The sequence below is a fragment of the Ornithodoros turicata genome, chromosome 5 (assembly GCF_037126465.1).
Source record: "Ornithodoros turicata isolate Travis chromosome 5, ASM3712646v1, whole genome shotgun sequence".
In the NCBI taxonomy this organism is placed as follows: domain Eukaryota; kingdom Metazoa; phylum Arthropoda; class Arachnida; order Ixodida; family Argasidae; genus Ornithodoros; species Ornithodoros turicata.
Genome location: NC_088205.1, coordinates 64972112 through 64990717, shown reverse-complemented (window position 1 = coordinate 64990717; position 18606 = coordinate 64972112). Strand labels below are relative to the sequence as shown.

Genomic DNA, 18606 nt, shown 5'->3' with positions numbered 1-18606 from the left:
ATGTCCGGAGCAATTCGGCCCTTCACTATCCCAAATTTGTGACGACACCATCAAACAGCACTACCTCCGGCACACACGCGCTTCACAGATTGAGCCGCCTTCACTCCTGCCGCATCTCGGCACTCTTCACCGCACCCGACGCTTCTCACTGCCGGCCGCGACACTCTAGCCTTGCGCTCACCTGCCGGTCGCGGCAGTCGCGGCAGCCGACGCCACGGCACGCTTCAGCATGTCTCGGCATCTCACCACGGCTCACATATCCTCGCCTCACCCCCTTCACCTGGGACTCTCGAGCTTCGGCTCCCGTGCCGGTCGTGGCACCCCAGGACCACGGCACCGAGCGCCTCACTCTCTTTCGCTCGTCTCTACCTGACAGATCGTTGTTCCCGTCCTCACCATCTGTGACATGCTGCCAACGTGTGTCGTGCCATGCACCTGTTCGACCATGCACGTATACCACGGTCGCCCTCAACTGCAGCTTTTCCCAGGCGCGTTACCTGGACTCCAGCTCTTGCGATGCGTCCGCAACGCATCTGACGGCAGGGGGACCCCTGTAGCGGACGCTGGACAACGACAAGGATGGCCACGCGCATGGAGCACCCGCTTCTCAGTTCCACCGGCGCGGCCATGGAGATAGGCCACTGTCATCGCCTCTCCGTGGCATACCATCATCGCCGGTCGGGGCTCATGTAGAGGAAGACCATCGTCCTCTACACAGACGTCCAAAAAGACAGAAGACAGATTGACGGAAACTGTCCGCCATTGCCCACACTCCCACCTGACCCCGCAAACGCTATAAAGCTCGTTTATGTAATTATTGCTAGTGTTGTACCTGTGTCTGCATGCAGTGACCGATTTTCCATTTCACTCGAACGCAAATGGTAACACATAATCGGAGAGACACAGAGGTAGGAAGGAAAAGAGGACGAAAGGCCGGGTGAGAATCGATGCAACCAAGCCGCTACATTACTAACTACTTTCTCAAAGGAATTAAGTTCTCAAAGGGACGGTCGCATCCTTTCCAGTCGATTTCGAAACTATGGTGTCATTTTATTCCTCCTGAACCACTGACTGCGGTATCGAAAATCCCACGCGAAATATGGCGCTCAGTTTAACTGTTATTCGACGAAATACATGACAACAGCAGACGAATGGGAGGAAGAGGGAGAGTTGGTGATAGTTCGTGCTGCTACACTGCAGCGCTCAGACGCCGGATGCTGAGGGTTGGGCGGAATGGACCTTTTCCATATACGCGTCGTATCCTAGCGGCTTTCCAGCGAACCACGCTCGGAGCGCGTCAAAACAAATCTACGTGGGTACCACAAAGGACCAAAGCCGGTCCGGAGTGGGAGCGACGAGCTGGCGCCTCTCGTGCGGTCTCCCCATTGTTCCCCACTTCTGTCGTCCCCATACTGCGCCATCTAGTCAAGACGGAGATAACCCTCTACGGCGCCTCAAGGTCATGCGCATGCGCATAGGTCGTTGTGAAAAAGGTCAATTCTCTCTGTGGAAGTACAAGAAGACGTGACTCCCTTAGAAACACCGAGGGCGCGACCTTGATAAAAGGACATTTCTCATCTGAGCGCCGCCCTCTTACCTTTCCGCCTAGGCAGTGACGTCACGCCGCCGGAGCCTCTGCAGCTGCGGAAGCAGCGCCGATCGTTAAGATCCGTTTATTTAATATCTAAGGACTTTTCGGACGAAACAAAAATTAGCCAGGTATATTGTCGACCGATGCCTAAACATAATGATATCGGTTTCATAGATTGATTTCCGGATGCGACTGTCCCTTTAGAGGACGGCGGCAGCACTTATAGACGACCCGCGCCCCTATGTCGTTGATTACGTAACGCCACCGCGCAAAGCATGCTGGTGGGCACTATCAGCTTATCAGCCTATCAGCCAGCGTTTTTCCCGCTTCTTGCACACCACAGCGAAATATAACCTCGAACCGGTCTTCTCGTGACGTTACATGTTTGTAAACAGAGGGTCGTCTATAGACGCCGTTACCTGAATAAGGCCAAGGCATATCGTATCCAGTTATCGCAGTGAATCCTCTCCCACCAGGCCAGGCCATGCCAACCAATTTGCTGGAAGTGATTGGTGTAAGGAGATGCGATAACTGGATACGATGGGGTTCTGTAGTATATTCATGTAAACGAAGCTATGAATGCGACAGAAGCATATCGTATCCAGGTGCCCCAGTGAATCCTCTCGCACGATACCATGTGAATCAATCCACCGGAGAGGATTGCTGTAAGGAGATGCGATAAGCGGATACGATGCGCTCCTGCCGTATTCATGTAACCACCAGCTTATGTTATTCAGAAAGCGCGCCATCATCTCTGCCAACCATCATCCTGAATGACATCGATCTCTTTTCTGATTTGTTGAAAAAGACTTTACACTATTAAGTGAGATTTCTGCAGAATAGGTCTTAAAACGAGAGGCGCATGTTGGAGCTGTTAACCAAATGCACTTGGGACATTTGTCCTTGGGGTTGTTGTCGAGTCTCACATCTCCATATTTTTATATCTCAATCAATCAATCCTTGGAATTGCCGGTTTTGTTGCCTGATGATTTGTGATTTCTCTGCCTTTCTCTTTTATTTATTTATTTTTTTTCAATAGTGAGTGGAGTAACGGTTCGCATTTAAAGTTAAAAGTATTAAAGGAGCACAGAAAGCCATTTCAGAAATTCTCTTGACGCATTATGAAAGGATGTTACATGATTTGACGTCAGTCGCAACGCGCTCGGGTCTGTCTAGTTCAGTACTTCTAGAGTGGGGAAAAATACCGACTACGAAACACACATACACACAGAGGGAGAGAGAGAGAGAGAGAACAATATAGCTTAAACAGTAACGTTGCGAAATGCAAGATACATGCTTAGCACGCAATATTTTTCGCATAAAAAATGCACCTGAACATCGACGCGCGCGTTCCCGCTCAACTCGCTCTGCAGGGCGAAACGAGGAGGAGGAGGAGGAGGAGGGCGAAAACATCACCAGCGATGTCATTACGATTCCAAGGGCAACTGCGCTCCAGTCGGAATCGGCGTTTTTATTTTTTTTTTTTTTTTTCGTTTCTCTTTCATTTCTTCCTGTGCAGCAGACGACGTTTCTCTATACCAGTGAGCGGGCTGTACCAGCGCCATCTAGATACAGAAGGCCTGCTCATTGCCTCCTCTCCCTGCTTCGATTAAGAGTCAGAATTCGTCTGCTACTGTGATTCACCGTTCTGCGAATTCAAGAACTCGCAAATGATTGCAGCTCACCTGCAACCTGCAGACCTAAATATTTAGACAAAAAGTGTAAGACTTTCCAGAAAATCAGTTTTGAGAAAGATTCAGACCATTTTGCGCTTTATTTCCAATTTCCCATTTAGTAAGGGGGGAGTCGCTCAATCGCGACTCGCAGACGACAGTGGTCTTCTTCGTGGCCACCACCGCTGAAAGCACGTTCGTGATTGGCTACGGCCGTTGAAAACACGGTCCTCATTGGCTCACTCTTAATTGTTACGTCATGGCGGCGAGTAAGCAGGCTTTCTCTATCTAGGTGGTGTTAGTTGTACCGTAGTGACGTCAAAGCGACCCGGGCGGCTAGTTTCGGGCACTGCCACCGTTGCGCAGGGTCGCGATTTTTAAAATCGAATTCTGCAATATTTACGCATCTGTCGAATGAATTATTCCGCATTGTGAATTGTAATAGACACCATAACCGCTTGGTTTAAAAAAAATGGGGGGGGGGATAGTTACTGAAATGCAATGTTAAAACAGAACTTCACCACATAGCACGCTCCTAGCCAACCACCATTCCGATTGACGTCATTCTGTGTCCTGATTTGTTCAAAACAGGGCGAGGCGCCTATTTGTGACATGCATAATGCGTGTCCCAGATAGGTGCCTCCGCCCATTTTCAACAAATGAGGATACAGAATGATACCATTCGCAATTATGGTTGGTTAGCACTGCCTTATGTGGCGAAGTTCTGCTTTAACAGTGTGCTTTCTGTGTGCTTTTTTAAAGCATCGTGAGGGCCGCCACAACATAGCTAGCCAACAGAGTCAGCAACCATAGCAGGAAAACCTCAAAGTTCTCTACTCACAGCGAGTCGACGTAGCATGGAGGGAACTCAAAATCCTCTTTAGTTCGTCTTCGAGACAGAGACACTATGGAAGAAAATACGAAGCTTTGGCATTTACGAGTTCGGGTAATGTGGAGAACGGAAAGACATGTTGGCAGCAGGGGGAACTTGCTTCGCGTCACAGCTTCTTTCTAACTCGTTCCATGATTTACAGCTGATGTTCGGGAGAATACGCCCTTCAGTCATGTTAGCTTTTGCCAACAAGAAACAGTCTCAGCGAGTAAGAGAAAGAATTGATTGAGGCATGGAAGGGCACCTGAATGGGCTAAGATAGAACAGGAAGGAACTGATAGAATATAGAAATTGGTAGGGGCTTGTTGATCGTGAGATATTTTACTGTAACAACAAAACAAAACAAAAAAGAGAGAAAGAAAGAAAAGGTCATGGACGCTTCTGACGCTGCGCTCTAAGGTATAGATCCAACTACAAATAATGAAACATCTTCCGGACTTATTAGGCAAACTGACGGCAGCATTATTCTTAATTCACAGGAAACGGTTATGAATAATATGCATGTGTATGATTATTCATGTTGGTATACAGTGTATTTAAACCTGGCGTGTCACGAAAGTATATTAAAAATGCACTCGTCTGAAAATTCAGGGGTGTCTATTTTGGCAAACTTTTGCCATAAGCCATTCCATCAAATTTTAGTTAAAAGACTAACAAATCTAACTTCCCGCATTGAAATGTGCTGAGCTAAAGTAACGCTTTCTTGTCAGGACCAGGAATAATATAAAATGCATGAGAATACTAAATATGCTACATAATGGAATGGGGGCATCTGAAAAAAAAAGTACTTTGTCCTGTACCAGAAAGTCTGTAAATTCAAATTCTAAAAAGTAGACCTGTGCGAATAGTCGTATTCCAAATCCAAGCGAATACTTGCGAAGTCTGATGAACAGTGCAGTGGTGTACGCTGCACGTGTGCGTGTGTTATTTGTTGAACGAAGAGGTGTGGCGTACACATCTCTTTTCGTTCAGCAAAGAACAATATCCAGCTTGCAAAAGTTTTGCAATTTCCATGCCATACTTAGAACCAGTGATGTTTGGATTTAATACACTCAATTTCAACCGGATCTTTTTATATTTTATCCAAAAGTGAAACAGATTCATCGAAATCAACACTAATTGAAAACCTTTTGTGTGTGTGTGTGTGTTTCCTTTTTCTTTTCTTTTTCTCAAAGTGTGGGAAATATAATGTTGGCTCCAAGATTTCATTGTGTGACAAGACGGGAAGTCATATAGACTAGGATGCGTTTATTCTTCATATACAACTTAGCCGCAAAGTCCCCTGGCTTGCACTTTGCTTGCTCACGCAACCCTTTGTGGTGGCACCGAAAAAGGGATCTGAAGGGTTCGCGAAAAAGCCTATCATACATTTCAGCAAGAGTTTTGTGTCATAAATATTGGGGAACAATTAGTGCAAGAAATTAGGTGAGCGCAGGGGATGTCGCCCTCTACGGATCCGCACCAATTTGCCTGCCTCCTTCTTCTTTGTTCTTCGAGGAGTGGATGTTTGGACGGAGCCACCCCAGCAACAGAAAATCTTCGGCTGCCGTGTACGTTGCGCGCTTGGTGACCTCGTTCTGCACATCCCGATGCGTTGATCGGCATGAAATGCTGTCCTGGACGATCTACGAACTTTTAGAAACTAGACAAAGTTTTCCCCTGACGAGCATCACATCTTTACAGGAAATATTTGCATCGTCTTGCTTAATTGTCTCCTCATCCCCAACCTTTCCTTTCTTCAAATCAAGAGGGAGAGAGGGAAAAAAAGCCATCAAGTTTGGTTAACAAACTCGTTGACCCGCTCCTTCGTCCTCTTTTTCCATCCTTTTTTTCACATCGCGCCCAGAAGCCGTCGAATTACTGATATTTCTATCATCATGCGTATCGATATCTACATCGATGTAATATCGATATTTAAATCGATAAATATCGCTATTTTAAAAGTATCTATAACATCGCATTCATAAATGATCGATAGTATCGATAAGAATATCGATATCCTTCCATCCCTACTTGAGAGTCGAATCGTGCAATTTGTGTTTAATAAGAGAGTTTTTATAAGAGAGTGTTTTATTGGGGCCCAAGAACAGCCTCAGGGGCCTTTTTTGTACCACCTATGCAGTACATAATTGGTACAAAAATGGCGTACGCCTCCCGTTTTCAACAAATCAGGGGCGAGAACGATGTCACTCGTGATGATGGTTGGCTAGAAGCGTGCTACGCGGTGAATTACATTTTTAAGTCGTGACGCAGCCCACATCCGTGAGGCCAACAACGGCAAGCCGGTTTACCACCACCACCACCACCACCACCCACCACCACATTTTTAAGAGTGTAGGTTTACTTTCTTTCTCTCTCATCAATGGGTTCCAGCCCATTGCGGTGTCGAGGGGAATGAACAGGCCAACAGCGCCGCCAGAAGCAGCCTGCTCTCTTGTCTCGGAGACGGACGCGTAATGCGCTGCTGAGAGTACACTCTTAAAAATGAACTTCACCACATAGCACCTTCTGTGCCAACCATTGCCACGAATGATATCGTTATCTGCCCTGATTTATCTGCCCTGGGAGGCGTAATCCTTTTCTGTGACAATTATGAACAGCATAAGTGTCACAAAAAAGGCGTACGCCTCCCGTTTTCAACAAATCAGGGCAGATAACGATATCATTCGTGGCAATGGTTGGCTAGGAGCGTGCTATTCGGTGAAGTTCATTTTTAAGAGTGTAGATAGTCGTTCCGTACTTCGACGCCTCGTGGCTCCTCTCCCGCCAATGGACCACTGACATTGTCCCCCCAGCTATACTGAGCAGAGTTGATTCAGCGCTCATTTTCCGCATGCCTCGACATACTTCTCGTCAAGATGCCGCATTAGTTCATCGAATGCGCCTCGATGTGGCTTTTGCAACGCAGTGGCGTTACCGCTTGAGACAAGTTGACTCTCCCCAATGCTGTCACTCTGATGCTGTAGAAGATCTAGAGCACATTCTTCTCCATGCCCACACCTTCCCGAACCGTACTCCCCGGATCCCTTAACGGGCTGGACTCTCGCCCCAACTCTCACAAAATTGCTTGTTCCCTGGCCACATCCAGCCCACCAACGCTCTGCCCTCGAAGCTCTCTGCACCTTTCTGGACACCACAGGACTTCGATCCTTATTGTGAAGGGGCTCATTGTTTCATTCCACGTATCATCACCAGCAATGGGGTAGAGTATCGCCCCTGGCGATAAAACTCCCAATTGATCGTCTCACAATAAAGTTGTCGTTGTTTCTCTCTTTCTCTTCGTTCCTTTTTTTTTTTTTTTCAAATCTGTGCAAATTTGTTTCACTACTACCACCACCACAGCTATCGTTCGTCCTGCTCCATCGCAGCACAACTACGCCTTGTTGGGACAACAGTCCTTTCTTCTAACTTTTCGTGTTTATCCTCTGGAAAGGGCAACGCTCGTGCCGCACACCCGCGCCACAGTCTCCCCAGTCTTCATCACCGTAAATTTTTTACAAGTTCGAGTTTTCTGCTAATGAAAAAAAAGTACGCCTGTCGTCTTCTATAGTAATTCGCAGAAGCGTCACAAACTACAGTCAGCTGAGTTGAGCTTTTTTATACTTCATGAGATTTCTGGCCTAAAACTTTAGGGGATGAGGCTCCAATGGTACAGATATCGAAGCCGTGCGCTTCCAGTGAAGAAGTGTAGCAAACATAGACCGCAGTGTGCACAAAAGCCGACTAAGATTAGTTCGTTAAAAATCAATGTCCCGTTCCAGTCCTTCAAAAACTGTGTTATTCACTATAGAGGAAAACAAAGGGAACACGCGAAAGGAACACGCCAGTAGCTGGACCGCAAAGTTTGTGCGTGGTGCGCGGCGAAAAATTCCCCGTAGGCTTCTTTAAGAAGAGAATCCGCCTTGATTATACGATTACGTGGCTCGCTCGCAAGACTTTAGCCTCCCTTACCCTGACAAGCTCCCTTCTGGATCTACGTACCGTTTTCTTTTAGCCTGTCAAGTTCCTTGCTTCCCAGCTTCTTTGACATGTTCTTCAAATACGGTGGAATGCACAAGAATGTTGCTGCAGTCAGGAAGTAGCGTAATAACATTTTGTTCCAGAACTCATGACAATTTGAAAGGTCGAAAAAAAGCAACGAAGAAGGCCTACCAGATAATATCATCTGGGTATTGCTTGTGACATTCCGTCAGCTTCTTGGCTGTTGCCTATCGACAATATATTATATTGCGACAGCAATATTACTTCGGCCTTGCTTTCAAGGATAGCAGCAGCTGGTTCGTCTTCTTTTCTTTTTTCTACTTCTCTCGATTGGAATAAGGTTATCAGGTATTCAATATGAACGGATACTTGTGCTTCCGATGCACTTCAAGCGATAACGCAAGTGGGCTGAAGTAGGTAATATACTGTACGCGGAGTACAGGCCTTGACCGCTTCGTCTAGTCGCTGTCGTTTTGCTTGCTCCGATTCAGCCTTCTTCATTTTGTATTGCAAAGCATTACTGTCTTCTGGAGGTGTGTATCAGGTGTGTAAGGTAGTGGACAAGCTCCGTGATGAGAGAAGCAAAACGAGCGCGCGGGCGTAGGCGGAAAGTGAAACGTAAGGCAAAGTAGAAGAACCAGGACATTGTTGCAAACTAAAAGTGAACTGCTCAAACCAGCTATCGTTCAGGGAGTCACGACAAGGATGATACAAGCAAGAGCGAAACAAAAGCTTTATGCAGATCGATACCTTGAACCAACACCAACCATCAGAAAGTAACGTTCCTAGTCAACACCGAGTGCTGGTGGAAGGTAGAAACCATGTTGTCTAACGTTGAACAACGTTGAATGTAGAATTCTAACGCTGAATTGACGCTATTTCTACCATATCGTACGAACCGTAGATCTCGAGTGCAGAAAAAACGTTAATTCAACACTAGGCTTTCAATGGTAGATATCCAACAGATACCAACGTAGCCTCTGCATTATACTTTCAATACATTCTCAACGTTGTACAAAATTTAGAATGACAATACCGGATAATTTTAATGTTATTGTGGACCTACTGAATGTCTCAAACCAAAAGCAGTACCAAACAAAGAAGTTATGCTGATAGTGAGTTAATACTTAAAGTAATCACCCACTTTCATGTTATTTGTGTATATAACCTATTCAATTTAGACACGTCACCCTATTCATTTTGACTCAGACGCGAGCAGGGCTCTCAAACTTGCGGAATCAAAATAAGCGATATATAGTATCTGATTTCTGCTTGCTCATATGCCTTGCACGTGGAATGATTTCCCCACGTGTGCTTTGGAGCAGCTCGACAACAAACTGTGGTACAGGTACGCAGGTACATTAAAAATTCTGTACCACGCTCAGACATATCCTAGTGACATCCTGCGAGGTCTTCTTGAATATTCACTTTTACACAATGAGTATTTTGTTTTGCTGCCCACGTAGTGTGTCGCTAATACATATCAAGCACCCATACATAATATATTAGGAAAGGGTAGCAACAGAAAACGTAGAAGAAACGATATCTGAAAACGCTTAGCAAATGTGGTATCAACGTAAAGGTAACAGTGAACAACGTAGAAATCGATACACATAACGACTGTTGATTCTACACGCATTCGCGCGGTCATTTTTCTATGTAGATTCTACAGTGAAGGTTAGCATAGGTTCTACCTTTCAGTCGTATACCTTGCAACGTTATTTCAACGTTGATTCTTCGTATCGCTGTTGACTGAGGTTTAGCCGTCTTGTGTGGCACATGCTATTTGTAGGGCCTGAGGTCTTTTGGTTTTACCAGATTCTTCTTCGAATTTACCCCCGAAATACTGTGGCAAGATGGCAAGATGACTGTGGATGGGTCCTGGAACTTGAAGAAGCGGGAGTGAGCGAGCGAGGGGGATACAATGATCACGATAGCAATCGTCTGTCTCACAATACACATTTACTGATTCTGGTAAATCCCGATTTCTCCCCGAACCGGGGGTCCTTTTGTCGCGCGGCACGGAACCACGGTGCACGACCACGGTAGTGGCAGAGAGTGAGGGACCACCGACGGAAGGAGGTGAAACCAAAGCCGTGAGGAAGAAACGCATGAGACGTTTCCCCATCTCCAAAACGTCGCGTGCAGGCCGTGGCCTTGTACGCGCGGCGAAGAAACGCCCGCGGACGACCAACTGAAACGCATGGGGACTCGGACAGAGTGAGTGATTCGTCGACCACAAGCGTTCGCGCGCGAAAGTCAGTATTCGACTGATTCCGGCGAACAGTCTACGCGCTCGTTAAAAGAATTGGGCTTTCTGAGGTCATATGCAGGGAAAGGTAACGGAATCTTTTTCGTTTCCGTTGCTATCTCCGTTACCCTTATTTGTTTCTGTTTCGGTTCCCACCATTGTTGCTTACGTTTCCGTTTCGGTTTTCGATACCCCCCCCCCCCCGCTTTTTGTTCTTCTCTTTCTTTTCTTTCCTTTTTTTTAATGGTTTGAGACCGTGACTTAACTTAATCCTGGAAAACTTAATCCCTGTACGTTCTGAAGTCTATTTTGAGGACTCCGGGGATACATGCATACAAGAGACAACGTTTATTCAAAATATACATATACCTGATTTCTATGAACAGCTAATATGAATGTGGTTTTCAGGAATGTTGCTCACGCTTACAATTACAAGTCACCATAAGCGTATAAGAACTATGCTTCTTCTATTTACTCTATACTACTTACTTATATGCTCTAGTTTGATAGTTCATTTTAGTTTTAGTACTTCAGTTAATTTTCGTTTGCTTCATTGCGGTATATTTCATCAATTTATCTACACGATATGGTAAAGAATTGCAATAATTCGGGTCCTGCAGTACACCAATTATTACCGTAAATTATTGTTGTTCCCGTTTCTGTTTCAGGTATTCTAAGTGTGCGATATACGTTTCTGTTTTTGTTACCGTTGCCTGCTATATTTCCTGTATAATACCGTTTCCGTTTTTGTTACCGTTTCTGTTACCTTTCCCTGGTCATACGCACGCCGAGCGCGCGCGCGCGTCGTGAAATCGTCGGAAGAACGTTGCGGCGCGCGACGCTTCTGGCAGTTACGCGTCTGTCTCGCCCGTTTGGGATGACTGTACCGCTCCGCGACCGAAACAACGCCCAGCGACAAGTGACTTAGTAGCAACTTAGATGGTTCTGAAAAGAAAGGAGTCAGGAGCCAAAGTAAGCAGGACCGCCGAATAATCGCTGAACGTAACGAAACTCCGAAGCTCTTTGCTCCTACTTCGACGTGGAAACGAAAACGGAAGCGTCTCTCACGTGAAGACTTGTAACAGTGTCACGTTAAGTTAAGTAGTAATTTAATCCATGTGCAGGTGTGCATTACCAATTTACCATGCAGATGTGAATTACAGTTCCATTCAATGCAGGTTTGAATTGCCATAGCCCTTTTAACATCGACCTCATTTTGTTGCAGTGTTATTATTTAGTTTGGAAGCAGTTTTGTTTTTACATTTGTGATATGTATAACAAGCCTGATAAACCCGATTTTTACCTGCATCATAATATTCTAGAAATTTTACAACCGAATTAACCCGAAATAGATGCTGCTGTTTTCAACCCGATTTTTACCCCCACCCCTCCCCCGAATTTGGCAAAAAATATTTCCCGAGAACCTCAGACCCTATTTGTTGCACACGCTGAGTCTTCTCCCATCATCGATTGCATGCCCTAGTGCAACGGTTGTGTTGAACATGCTGAGGCTCCTTCATGAATGTATAACGTCCACGGAAGCTGACAGTTAGGAAAGCGAACATTTCAGTTCGGAGCCGTGTGCTGATTGGACAAAAACACACAAGCCGCACAATGCCCAGTTGCATACTTCAACTGCCATCATTCATTGTAAACTTCATTCCCTCGTCGCGATATCGGACGTCTTCCGATCGCAGCGCATGAACGTTAGCTAAAACGATATACTGACATTTTATTGGAGCTACATTCAGAACGAGTTCTCTGGGCCAAAAAAGTCTTGCACAACTGCATGCTTCGCCATTTTGCGCCCTCGTGCACAAGTGAAAGCAGGCGTGAAAAGCGTCGCATGGCCATGCGGCCTGAGAATACGAGCGTCTCCCCTCCCCCCCCCCTTCTTCTTCTTCTTTTTTTTTCTTTCTTTCTTTCGTCTACCCGTCATCATCATCCAGGAAAATACGAGCGTCAGCACCTTTTTCCTGAGTTGTTTGATTTTGTTTGATTTCAGAGTCACTAGAGAGTTTTAGTACATTGTACGCTATCACTTTTGCGTACGTAATCGATAGCGTTGATGGTTCTGCGCACGCCCATAAGAGAAAGAGAGCTTCGCGTAGAGCGCAGAACCACCAACGCTATCTGTTACGTACGCTATCGCCTTTGCGTACGATGTACTAAAACTCTCTACTAAATAATCTTTGCACTCCAGCACGCACCACAGATAAACGCTGCGGTTCAATTCGTCCTCAACACAGCCTTACTGAGATCACACATCTAGGATAGCGGCTTAAGTTTCGTTTTGATTCTTGTGTTCTGTGATAGTTCTTCCGCGTTTCGTGTGTAGATTCGCTCTATACATCCTCAGAGCGGATAAAACAGAAAGCGTAATTTCTCGAAGATAGAGGAACCCCGCAATAATGTATGCAGTAAAACTGTGCGTCTCGTGTGTCTACATGTCAATGAACGTGAAAGCGTGAACAGAAAGCTGGCGCGCGGATAATCTGGCGCCACCTGAGAAGATGTACAGGAAATCGATGGCGGGGCTACTCCGAAGCGTCCGAAGCCAAGCCGAAGACACGAGCGAATATTTAAACTCGTCTCCCCTCGTTTCATGCCACGGATATCAGAGAGAGATAGTAGAACGAAAAGAAGAAGAAGAAACACGTTGGTGTTTCTTCACTATCCAGTGTCACTTTCAGGCACTGACATTTTAGTCCCCGATATTTATCCTGCTAAGTTTGGAAGTTCCATCTTTTACTGTTGAAACAAGACTAACGACAATAAGGCAGATGTCGGATAAAGTCAGACGGCGGCACCACTCGAACCAGCAATTCTTGATTACTGAACAGTGTTCCACGTGCGGTGTTACCGCTATTGTATTTGCTACTTCTTTCAGAAGCAGAGTGGCGTCTCCGCTACATTTAAAACTGGCATCGAGATAGAAGAAACGGGAGATTTGCGTTAGAAATTTGAGCAGCGTTGTCCTTTTTCTACTCTGTTTGTACAGCTTCCTTGCATGAGCCACCCGTTTAGTTCGTTCACGGTCGCCATGGCGATAAGAATTGTTTGTACACCAGCATATCCACTCAGTACCCTACTTCCAAGCAAGTCATTGTCGTGCAGTCTTCCAATGTTGCGAGCACGTGTCTTTTACAACGTGAGAATTTATTTATTCCTGCCATTCGCTCCGATTCATTGAATTCCACGTGGTTCGGCTTTATATTTTTATCGCACAAAAGCAATAATGTCGATGTCTTATGATATGTATGATATGCTGCATTTTATTATAATGTCGTAATTGTACTGTCAGAACCGCAGTGTATACGTGTACTTCACATGTGACTGGCACTACACTTTGGACAACTGAATGCTCAGCTTGTCATCAAACATGTCATCAGCAGGACTAGGCTTGTAGTCGATAGCCACCATCACCGAGAAGAAACCCAAGCATGGCGTGCAAGGGTACGAGAAAACGCCCTTGAATCCAAACAGGTCTTCAGCAGTGTACACCCTTTCGTGGAATGCTTGTTCCGTGTAAAAGCTGTTGATTTTGACTTTGTACTTCTTCTCTTTATCAGGCTTCGCAGACATGAGGATTTCAACGTAGACGTTGATATTCATTGGCATCGGGTCAATGACAAACCTGAAGAGGCCTTTACAAGACATGTCTATGATAGGGCCGCTGAAGACACGAAAATCTTTGAAGGAATCTTTGCCTAGGTGAAGTTTGGATACGTTGTCCACATCCCAGTGAAATATGTTTACGTCATCTAGGAAGTGACAGCTGCTACCAAGGTTTTTGAGGTAGCTGAGCGTCGTCTGCTCCAGAAAGACTTCTTTACGGCGACAGGTACGGTACCATTGGCACAGGTCATCCATCCTTTTTTTGCACTTTTCGAGTTCGGTGTCTCTGTTCCCGAGGGGTTGACACGGGAGGGAATTGGTTCGTTTGCTGTATTGTGAAGGATCCATTGGATGCATGTTTGGTGGCGGGTATTGGTGCGTACCTGTAAAGCCTACCACAGGAACCTGTGTTATTGAAGACACCACGGCAAATCCTTGCCCTGGGCCTCCCCTCATGGTAATGTTTGTTCTTCCCCTGGTCTTGTCCTTCTTATCCATTGTCGTTGATGTAGATGTCGTTTCGTCAGAAGTAGATGATGAGCTGGAGTCGTCATCCTTTTCGTTGCTTTGTCCCGGCCAACCCTTCACGACACGTCTCCCGTCGTTTATATAAATTTGAGGTTGAATGGATGCGGCGCCGTCAGGTGACAATGGCACGTCGAGTTGCATCTGTTGCCGGTGAAGAGGATTGCCGTCCTGCATGACAATTTGTTGAAGGAGAAGCTGGGAGGAGGTTGGACGTACACAGAAGGGTGATCCCGCATTCTCAGTAGCGGCTGACGCTGACTGTTGTTTTGATTTGTGCCGCGCCGCTTTCTCTGCTTTTTCCACCTGCCGTTCCGCGAATTCTTTGAAATCGTTTCGTAGTTTGCCGTTTGCTTTCTCAAGGGTGAGTTGCTCGTCTTTTAGACGTATGTTCTCTTTTTCGAGAGAAGACACTTTCTCCTGAAGTGCTGCCAGCTGTTTTACGAACAGGTCCATGGCTTCTGATGTCTTTGTGTCTTTTTGTTTGTTCTGTTCAGAGCCATCCGACGTTTGTTTGCAACAAGACGTAGACGTTTCCGTGTCGTCTTCCCGGTCATTATATCTCCTGGACTGAGGTCTGTCACCGTTTGCTTTCCTGCTGTCTCTGCCCTCATCATCCACATATCGACCGTTTGCTCTCTCATCCAGCCTCTCACTTCTCCTCCTCACATCTTTTCTTTCGTAGTCCTCCCTCCTCCTTTCATCTTCGTCATATCTTCTGTCACGACTGATCCTTCTGTTACGGTCCTCATCCCTGCTGCATCTTCCCCCGTATTCGCCGTACCTTTCCTCCAACGGCTCATCCGAGTACCTCCTCTGTCGATCACGTTCAGAAGACCTGCCTCTGCCCCTGGAAGCTCTTCTTGTCGTCTCGGGCGCATCCACTGAGTTCGATAACTCGTCACTTTCTGTAATCTCTCTTACTTTAACCTCGTCTTCTAGAACGATACTAAGCTCGTTCTTCGACACGTCCATTCCAGCGTCGACCCCAGTTTGATCCTTGATCTGGAAGACAGCCATGATAGCTTTAGGTTTCAACATCGACGTGTCGCCATCCTTGACGTCATCCGCTGGTGGCTGCACGCCTTGCTGTTCTCCCGCGTTCCAGAGCATTCCACCAGAAGGATTCCAGTATGGCGAGCCGTTCATGTTCTGCATGCCAGGTTGAAACGGGTTAAATAAAGGTGGCTGCTGGAAGCCGGGGAATGGAGAATGTTGCTGTTGCTGCTGAAAACTTTGTGCGCGTACGACTTCTAATTGCTTGTGCATATCATCGAATGCCTCTTCAAGGACCATGATTCTCCTGTCAAACCTTCGTTGCCTGTACCACATTGTGCGCAATTTTTGTTCAAAATCACCCGCTGACCTGGGTGGGCTCGCCGCAAAGTCCCGCACCTCCCTCTTGCCCTGATTTCTCATTTGGAAACCACCGTCCATTCCGATATTTCCTTTAGCGTCTCCTACGTTTGCAGATGACATGTCGATGCTGATCTTCCGATAGTATTCCATGGATTTTCTCTGCACTTTGCCAGCGAGTGGCACTGCCTCGTCGTCTCGAAGGGGTTTCTTGTCATCACAACGGCAAAACAGATCGCAACCCACACAGACGTAGCAGGACCTGTGGTCGCCATCCTGGTAACAGAGTGTAACACACATCTGGCAGTGAATCATGTTGTTAGACACACTCACTAAGCATTCTGTACAAATGATGTGACCGCACCGTACGCCCTTCCAGCCATCCGGCGTGCTTCTTGTGCAGGAACTACAGACAATTGAAATTATATCCGCTGGACCTGAGTCCATGGGCAAAATCCCTGGAGGCTTGAAAACTGCTCCATTTGCACTGGGTGGTCTTGAGCTAACCAATGTAGGACTCACTCCCGTGAGGTTAGTTGGTCTTTGTACAGCCGGTTGTCTTTGGGCGTTCGAGGGACTTGTAGCCCTTTGCGTGCCAGCCTGTCCCGAAGACATGCGTTCAGGTAATCTCGTCACGCATGCAGGGCTAGGGGCTGCTGATGAAGTCGAAACGTTTATGACTGCCTGAGACGCTCGTTGACTGAGCCTTTGAGAGTTTCGCTGGGGAAGCCTTTGGGAAATTCTTCGACCTGGTCTCGGCGCAGCTCTCTGGGGTACTGCTGGCGATGCTGGACTCTCAGGTGAAGTGGGAGAAGGCGACGTTGTTCCGAAGGTTCTTATGTTTACTGATATCACATCTCCCGTTTTGCTTTCCGCCGTACGCGATGTCTCTGCTGCAAAATCGTCCGGGTCTTCCATGGTTGAGACGGACGTGGCGGCTGCTGGACGGAGGAAGGTGCGGGACAAATTCTAAAGCGACCGCCTCACCCAATCATGATTGTAAACTACTGTCGATGTTGATTGAGTTGACTGATTATTTTGCTTCGTCGACCTTCATGGCAGTATAGCGCTATTGGGCGTATCGAAATGTAAAGAAAAAACAACTTGTTGAAAGAAGCGAGAGAACGAAGCAGTACAACCAGCACTAACTGCACGGAGTTAATAAAATTACAGAAATCATTTGTTTCTAAATTGGTATCCAGAAACAAATGGCGTTCAAGCTTATTGGTGCCTTGGAGCATTCGCCACCGTAATAAAATAGCTTTAGTAAGTGCTCTAGAGAGACAATGCCTATTACTTTTTTTTAAATTCCGTATTAGCCCCGCGAAGCAACTGCGGCTATGAGAGGCGTACAGACGTGGACAGATTGAGAGAGGATAGCAGGAAGGAGTGGGAGACAGGGAGTTTAGTATGCGTCCTGGGCCGACTTCAGGGGGACTGTGCCGACATTCGTCTGGAAGGTCTTCGGAAAACCCAGGGAAAACCTCAGACAGCACAGCCGGTGACAGGATTCAAACGCGTGTCACGTCACAGTCTCGGTATGCCTATTACATCCAAGCTAATTGCAGCAGCCTGGTTATGATAGAGTATCTTGGTGATCACGCGACTAAGCTATTACGATACTTTAAATTGCCGGCCTCGGTGGCTCAGTCGGTAGCGTCTCCGCTTGCTGATCACAAGGTCGCGGGTTCAAACCCGGCCCAGGACGGGGGCAATTTGGTGGAAAGGTACAAGTTGCTGAGACACGCTGTCTTCCGCGAAGGACGCTAGATGTGGTGTACCGTGTGGCGAGATTTCGCCGCACTTTAAAGAACCCTCAGGTGGGCAAAATTAATCCACGGACACGACCACTGTGGCGTCGCTCATCATCGCAGATGTCTCGCGTCGTAAAGCCCCGAATTATCATTATTACTTTAGGTCGATTAACACGATACTTCCTCTTCAAGGAAGAGAACTGTTTTCATGGGCAACTTGCTTATCCTCCAGTAATGCAAACCTGTCCAGCATCCGGGTGCAAAATGTTTGTAAGTCGAACCACTTGCAAGTTGTTTATGAAACAAATTCCCCTTTGGGAAACCACTCGCACATCACCTTGGTCGACTTAAAACAAAACAAAAAACAAAAAAAGAAACACTTGGCAGTGTTTCCACTTTGGAAACCACTTGCATGGTGCTCCACTTCGGATACACATTTGCAAATGGTTCCACCTGAGGAACCACTTGCAAGTGGATCCCCTTCAGTTGCAAACTTATAGTCAGTGATAGACATGTATTTCACAGCATTGTACCTTTATATCAGTTTTTTTTTTACATTCGTAGCTGGTTTTGCAGCAATGTAACATAAGGCAGGATCGAAGTACAAAAGCAGAAATAGATATTAAAAAGTATGCGACCAAACCACAAATGAAGTTAGCTCACATGCACATGAAGAGAATATGCACGCTGCTCTACTTGAGGAAGAATATACAGACACAATAACAAGAACTACCAGCTGCCAGCAATGTTAGCTACCAGCTAACAACTACCAGCAATGACTTGGACCTTTCCTGGGGAAGTTCGTTCTGCGCAACTTTTCCGATGTCTCTTATGTCTATCGAGAAAAGTGTGCCTCTGATTTCAACGGGCTCTATTCTGTCCTTTGGCAATAAATCTCCATCAAACGTTCTGCTCCATAGGTCTATATTGTCTCATATTATTACCTGGGCTGTGTGCTCACTTTT

At 46.4% G+C, this 18606-nt stretch overlaps 1 protein-coding gene across 2 annotated transcripts in view; it reads right to left on the bottom strand.

The window, feature by feature from the left end:
* LOC135394588 (uncharacterized) overlaps positions 1–18606 on the bottom strand; it is a 40828-nt gene that overhangs the window by 13709 nt on the left and 8513 nt on the right. The window contains exon 2 of one of the 2 annotated variants that reach the window (XM_064625404.1): positions 4106–4169. The exons of the other annotated variant lie outside the window; for it this stretch is intronic. Coding sequence (XP_064481474.1) covers positions 4106–4169 — 64 coding nt within the window. The remainder of the gene's footprint in view (positions 1–4105; positions 4170–18606) is intronic. 2 annotated transcript variants of the gene reach the window in all.